At 50.0% G+C, this 6,949-nt stretch overlaps 1 protein-coding gene across 1 annotated transcript in view; it reads right to left on the bottom strand.

The window, feature by feature from the left end:
- Window positions 1-6,949, bottom strand: part of ATP11B (ATPase, class VI, type 11B) — a 134,771-nt gene that overhangs the window by 33,175 nt on the left and 94,647 nt on the right. The window contains exon 25 of the mRNA XM_015421941.1: window positions 3,653-3,791. Coding sequence (XP_015277427.1) covers window positions 3,653-3,791 — 139 coding nt within the window. The remainder of the gene's footprint in view (window positions 1-3,652; window positions 3,792-6,949) is intronic.

Here is a 6,949-nt window from a genome sequence, read left to right as displayed (position 1 = left end):
CAACAGTGGCTTCCAGAAATACAGCAATTGGAAGTTACTTGTAGATTTAAACAGGAGGTTTCAGTTAGCAGGAACTCAGATCTTGCATCAGCCGAGCACAGCTCCAGGCAGGTAGACCTGAAGACAGTTTGCAACCTCTTAAACATGCTTCTCTCTTTTTAAAGCCGATGAGCCAGATTCAAGTCCAGGGACACCTTAAGAGGTCAACAAGATTTTCGGGGCATTTGCTTTCAAGAGCCAAAGCTTACTTCTGTCAGATGCAAGTAGGGATTTATCTTTCCTACTTGTGACTGATGAAGGCACTTTGACCCTTGAAAGCAAACACCCTGCAAAATATTGTCGGGTCTCTAAGGTCCTCCTGGATTCGTACCTGGATGTTCTGCAGAGCGACACAGCGCTCCTCTGACACTTAAAGCAGATGCTCTGCAAGTGGCCGTGATTGAGGGCTGCTTCACACGTGCATGCTCATCACACAGTGACAAGCATGTGTGTGGAAATGAACCTGCGGTGGCTAACCCGAGTGACGTGCCACCCAGGGACAAATGCTTTCGGCAGAGGCAGTTCACACATTTAACTGCCGGTCGTGCAGAAATCAAACAATGTCCGCGCACGTGGGAACCTACTCGAGGGTCGCTAGGGCCAGTGTTCCCTCTAAGCTGAGCTAGTGTGAGCTAGCTCACAGTTTTCCAGCCTCCGGCTCACATGTTTTTGTCTTGGCTCGGGAAGGAGGGCTCCAGGGCAAACTAATTCATGCAGTGGCCCAATCGCTTGCTCACACCTTAAATGCCAGTCGCTCACCAAGTAGGACTTTTGCTCACAGGACTCCACAGCTTAGAGGGAACACGAGGCCTGCAGCAGATTACGAGTGGGAAGGCAGGATGTGAAGCGATGAATTTCAAGACCTGCTCAGAGCCCCACTAAGGCTCCGGATCCTCTAAGCAGCAAGGAGGATGGGCCCAAATGCCGAGTTCCCACACTGGCACAAGAAGCCCTGGGGCAACCTGAACAGGGCCTGGATGTATTTCCCCCACCCAGGTTTGTATCCTTGCAAATACGCTGCAAGCCTTCCATCTAGGGGACCCCAGAAACCAGAAGCTGGATGAGACCACAATACTATCCACTGAAGGCACGTTTATTGTCTCAGTCTGTGGTGAGCTTATTGATTTTAATTGGATTGTATTTTATATGAAAATCTACTGTAACTGCAGGTCTTAATTGTAAATTATGCATTGTTTTAACTGCACATCTGCGTTGTTGTAGACCTATATGCTGGTAGGTACCGACCCTGAGCCTACATCGTGGGGAGGGCGGGACATAAGCCCAACAAAATAAATAAAATAAATAAATAAATCCCCATCTCCCGATTGACTGGTCATGGGGCAACCGAGGATCCCGAGGGCTGAAAACCAGGAGCGCTTCTTTACCCACCAAAGGCCTGGCATTTGTGCCCCATTCATATAAACGGTGGCTTGTCTGAGGACTGAACACAGAAGATCTTCCCCTAGTAAACTAGCAGGCACTGTTTATTATTACTGCTGGTTGCCATAGTGATATTATTCCAGTACTTTGGGTGGGGGGGAGAGAATAGGATTCGTACAAACCTCCAGAACGAGCTACCACTGAAAGTGAGAGCGCTGCTTCCCTTGAGTAGTTACACTCACTGCTCTGTGTTCTGCATTTCTTATAAAGCAGGACACGCTGAGCCTCTTTAACCCTAAGAGCCCCTGGAGAACAGCCTGGACTCAGCCTAAGTGGAAAACAGGGGCCTATTCCAGAAAAATGAAAGTTAAAAGGCCGGGACATTGTGACATATTGTGAGAGCACTCCCCCCCCCCCAATAGGTTATCCCATACGCAACGGCCATCTGAAGTTACGCCACCATTTATTGGGGACCCCATTTATTGGGGAACGTTGAAGTAAGAATGGATGCTGCATTCAACGACAGATACAAAATATTGCATCTGGCATCTTTTCTGTCCTACAACAGGGACTCTTACCATTTGCCTGTTAGGTTTCAATATCTGACAGCATGCACAGCGTGAAAAGAGGGGAGGGGGCGGAAAGATAAGACTAGAAGGTAAAATCCACGTACAATTTTGAGTGCTGTAAAGACACATAGACACAACGCAGCTTCTTGCTTGGAATACTCCAGTGGGGTGAAAGTTAACAGAATCACAGGATCACAGCGCCGGAAGGGGCCCTACAGGCCGTCTAGTCCAAACCCCTGCTCAGGGCAGGATCAGCCTAGAGCATCCCTGACAAGGGTTTGTCCGGCCACTGCTTCAAGACTGCCAGGGAGGAGGAGCTGACCACCTCCCCAGGCAGCTGATTCCACTCTTGCGCAACTCTGACTGTCAAAAAGGTTTTCCTACTATCCAGCCAGTACCTTCCCGCCCTTAATTGTGAGTCCTCTCCTCTGCTGCCAACAGGAACAGCTCCCTCCCCTCCCCTGAGTGACAGCCCTTCAAAGACTTCAAGAGAGCCATCATGTCCCCCTCTCAACCTCCTCTACTCCAGGCTGAACATTCCCAAGTCCCTCAGCCTTTCCTCACAGGGCTTGGCCTCCAGGCCCATGATCATCCTCGTTGCTCTCCTCTGTACCCGCTCCATTCTGCCCACATCCTTTTGGAAGTGAGTCTTCGAGGAGGAGGAGGAAGAGGAAGGAGGAGGAGATTGGATTTATACCCTGCCCTTCACTACTCAAAGGTGTCTCAGAGCAACTTACAAACTCCTTCCCCTTCCCCTCCCCACAACAGACACCCTGTGAGGTAGGCGGGGCTGAGAGAGCTCTTCACAGAGACTGCTCTTTTTCAAGGACAGCTCTTATCAGATCTATGGCTTGCCCAAGGTCATCCAGCAGCTGCAAGTGGAGGAGTGGGGAATCAAGCCCGGTTCTCCCAGATTAGAGTCCGCGCACTTCACCACCACACCAAACTGGCAGCTGACTTTCTATCCAAAACAAGGTCGGGAAGAAGGAGAACTAAGTTTCCTTTATGGCAGAGCTTAAAGCAGAGTTCTTCAGACCACCCCTGGCAGCAGGGGTGCAACGTCACATGCTGTCAGAAAAGTCGATGTCGTGGTGATGTGCGACCCAAAACTTCCACAGGGTGCTTCCAACTTGAGAACTCCCTTGGGATTACCCACAAAAGGGGGTGCCTGGATGGGGATAAGGTAAAATGGGGCATCCGGATTCATATGGTACTGAAAACGTTCCGCGGAGTGCCAGTGCAGCATCAGCACCTGAATGCATAACCCACCGTGATGGTGAAATATAAATATGGCCACCAGCACGGTGTAGTGGAGAAGGGAGAGAACCACCAGGGCGACCTGGGTCCAAACCCCCCCAAGTTCACAAAGCAAGCTTGGCCAGCCTGCAGCTCTCTCAGCCGAACCTACCTTCACAGGGCTGAGGAAGGTAGCATTGGGTGGATGCTGGGAGGGGACCATGTACACCATCATGAGCTTCTTGGAAAAAGGGTGGAAGTCCACTGGGCTATCAAACACGGTGTGTGCACTGGGATAGTAACTCAAGGCATTTCAGGGTTTACCCATCTCTGCCAGCAGTTTCGCTGACTACAGTGCATGGATGACTGCTGCCGCAAACTGGCTTTGCCATCAATCCACAAGCTTTAATGTTCGTAGTCTACCTTACCTGGCCGTTTCCCAGCAAAGATGTGTCTTCCCCCATCAGAAGGTAGGAACCATAGAAGAAAACAAACGCATGAACAAATCCCAAGAAGGTCCAGTAAAGGAAAGGCTTGAAGCCCAAGTGGGCATTTTTACTAATGTCTCTGTAGAGGGGAAAAAAAAAAAGAGGGAACGAGGTCTTTAACTTTCCAAGATCAGAGCCAGCTTTCCAACATTTCTTCTTCCTTAGCTACTCGCAATCGCTACAGCGGCTTAGGGCGCCTTCTTGATAGCTTTTTTGTCCAACCAAGCACTCGCTCATTCATATAGTGACTCGTGATGAGCAAGCATCTCCAGGCGGCCAGTTAAAGGAAGCTTTTGTGGATCGGTACCTCTCTCCCATCCCTGAAACTATGTCACAAACGACCACCATCAGGAGACTTAGGCAGACAAGCAGGCCTGCCGATGGCTTGCCTCCATTTGTTCATATGGACATATGTGCACATGGGGGTGGGTCGGTGGGAGGGCATCTGCTTGGCATGCAGAAGGTCCCAGGCCCAATCCCTGGCATTTCTGGTTAAAAGGACCAGGTGGTAGGTGATGAGAAAGACCCCAGCCTGGAGAGCAATGTTCCCTCTAAGCTGTGGAGTCTTGTGAGCAGAAATTCTACTTTGTGAGCTGTGAGCCAGCGATTTGGCTACTGCATAAATTAGTTTGCTCTGGAGCCATCCCTTCCTGAGCAAAGACAAAAATGTGTGAGCCAGGGGCTAAAAAACTGTGAGCTGGCTCACACTAACTCAGCTTAGAGGGAACACTGCCTGGAGAGCTGCTGCCAGTCTGAGTAGACGATACTGTGATGGGCCAATGGCCTCATTCAGTACAAGGCAGCTTCATCGGTTCAACAATATATAGCCAAAAGTTAAGCCCGCTGTATACGAGTAAGCCGTGCTCCCTCCAAGCTGTGGAGTCTTGTGAGCAAAAATTCTACTTTGTGAGCTACTGGCATTGAAGTTGTGAGTGATCGATTTGGCTACGGCATAAAATTAGTCAGCTCTGGAGCCATCCTTCCTGAGCGGAGACAAAAATGTGTGAGCTGGAGGCTAAAAAGCTGTGGGCTAGCTCTCACTAACTCAGCTTAGAGGGAGCAGTGCTAGGAAGTATTCGATTTCCAAAGAAAATCTGCGAGACTCACGGTGCAATCCTATGCAGAACCGCTTCCATCTTATACCAGTGATTTTGGTGGGCTTGGAATGAAGCAAATCTGTGTTGGACTGCACTATTAGAGTAGCAGCAGTTTCTCATGCATTGGAAAATTACGTGGGTACCCCTTCCTCTCTGGCATGGGGTGGTGACCTCAGGACATAAAGCGCTGGGGCAAAACACTGGGGGAGGGGAGTACCGAACACTTTCATTTGTATTATCCTCCATTCTTCTGCAGCTTACAACCTTCTCTGGTTTTCCCCTGCCTGGCTTTCCATTTGTCAAAACAGGACCAGTTTGCCTGATGCATTTGCAGATGTTACACCAGTGAAGGCATCTTCCAGCACAGCAAGTGCTGTCTTTCCAAGTTCTGAATCCCCTTAAACCACCGTAGCTTCTTTTATTTCCCTCGTGGCTTTTGATGCATCATGTTCAACCCATCCAAAGGGCAACAGTCAGCTCCCAGGGCTTCATCTGGGCCAAGCCTTAAATTAAAGGTAAAGGTAAAGGTTCCCTTGCTCGAAAGCCAGTTGAGTCCGACTCTAGGGGTGCGGTGCTCATCTCCGTTTCAAAGCCGAAGAGCCAGCGCTGTCCGCAGACGTTTCCGTGGTCATGTGGCCGGCATGACTAAACACCAAGGCACACGGAACGCTGTTCCCTTCCCACCGAAGTGGTACCTATTTATCTACTCGCAATGTCTTGCTTTCGAACTGCTACGTTGGCAGGAGCTGGAACTAGAGACGGGAGCTCACTCTGTCATGCGGCACACTCGGGTCTCGAACTGCTGAACTACTGACCTTCCACAGCCTGCAGTTCAGCGTCTTAACCACTTGAGCCACCGCAGCTTTAATTTAACCTACCCCTTTAAAATTTAACCTTAATTTAATTTAACCTTAAATTAACCTATCCTAAATTCAATTTTCACTCACACTCCTTCTCCTTAAGTTTTCAGAGCATAAGAGGGAATGGCTATGACTGACGATCCTCATTGCATGAGTCTACTGAAGAAGCCTGCCCTCAGCCGGGATGTGCCACAAAACTGAATTTTAATCTTTGGCCCCCAACCACCACACTCGGCTAAGACCGTGCTGGGCTCCGAACACTACATTTTGCCTCTTCTGTGCCTTTACCTACGAGAGTGAGACTGCTCTACATTGTAGGGAAGGGAGAAAGGGCCACTTTTTAGTGTTCTCCAGCACAGGCACTGTATTAGGCAGCACGTGAAGCGGAATTTCTGGACATAGGCCTTACGCAGAGTGGGCGAATGCTTTCATTTATGTTTCCCACCACTCCTCAGCGGCTTACAACCTCCTCTGGTTTCCCACTTGGGAACTCCCTTGGGATTGCCCACAAAAGGGTCAAAACAGGATCAGTTTGAGGCATTTTATTTCTTTTAGTCAATTTCTAGGCTGGCTGGCACCCAGCATGGGGCCACGGAGGCAGCTCACAGGTATCGTGGAACATAGAAAAAATATCATTATAATAACTAACCGAAGGATACTATGAAAGACCAACGTGGTGCCTTCTAGCAGTCGATTCAAAGGCCTCACAGAACAAGTTTGGTATTTACTCCGGGGGTGTCCCCAGCTTAGTGCCCTCAGGCACCACGGCACCTTCAGACCCCTTTTGTGGGTGGGGCCACATGGAGCTCTTTGTCCAGGAAGCCTCTTGATTGGCCACTGGAAAACCTATCGGCTGTGCAGCTCAAAATAACGTTTTCGCTGCACCTGCCACCAGTGTCAGTTTTATTCGCTCTCACTCATTTCTCCCGGTGTATTTTTTTTTTTTTTAATTACCCCTCTTCTTCGTTGTACTTAGACTTCCTGGTGACCTGGAGTGGCTCAGACTGAGTCAACTGAAACTGAATCCAACAAAGACGGAGGTCCTGTGCTTGAGTCGGAGCGGGTCGGGGGTAGGGATCCCACTACCGACCTTCGATGGGGCGCCTCTGGTGCCAGCGCCGCGGGTCAGGAGTCTGGGAGTGCTCCTGGATGCCTCTTTAACAATGGAGGCCCAGGTAGCAGCCACTGCCAAGGCGGCCTTTTACCACCTATGGCTGATCAGGCAGTTGGTTCCCTTCCTCGAACGCAACGACCTTGCAACAGTGATCCACGCGATGGTC

Source organism: Gekko japonicus, unplaced genomic scaffold, assembly GCF_001447785.1.
Source record: "Gekko japonicus isolate JY-2015 unplaced genomic scaffold, Gekko_japonicus_V1.1 scaffold842, whole genome shotgun sequence".
NCBI classification, from domain to species: Eukaryota; Metazoa; Chordata; class Lepidosauria; order Squamata; family Gekkonidae; genus Gekko; species Gekko japonicus.
The sequence above is the reverse complement of the archived record's forward strand: the minus strand, read 5'-3'. Positions and strand labels throughout refer to the sequence as shown.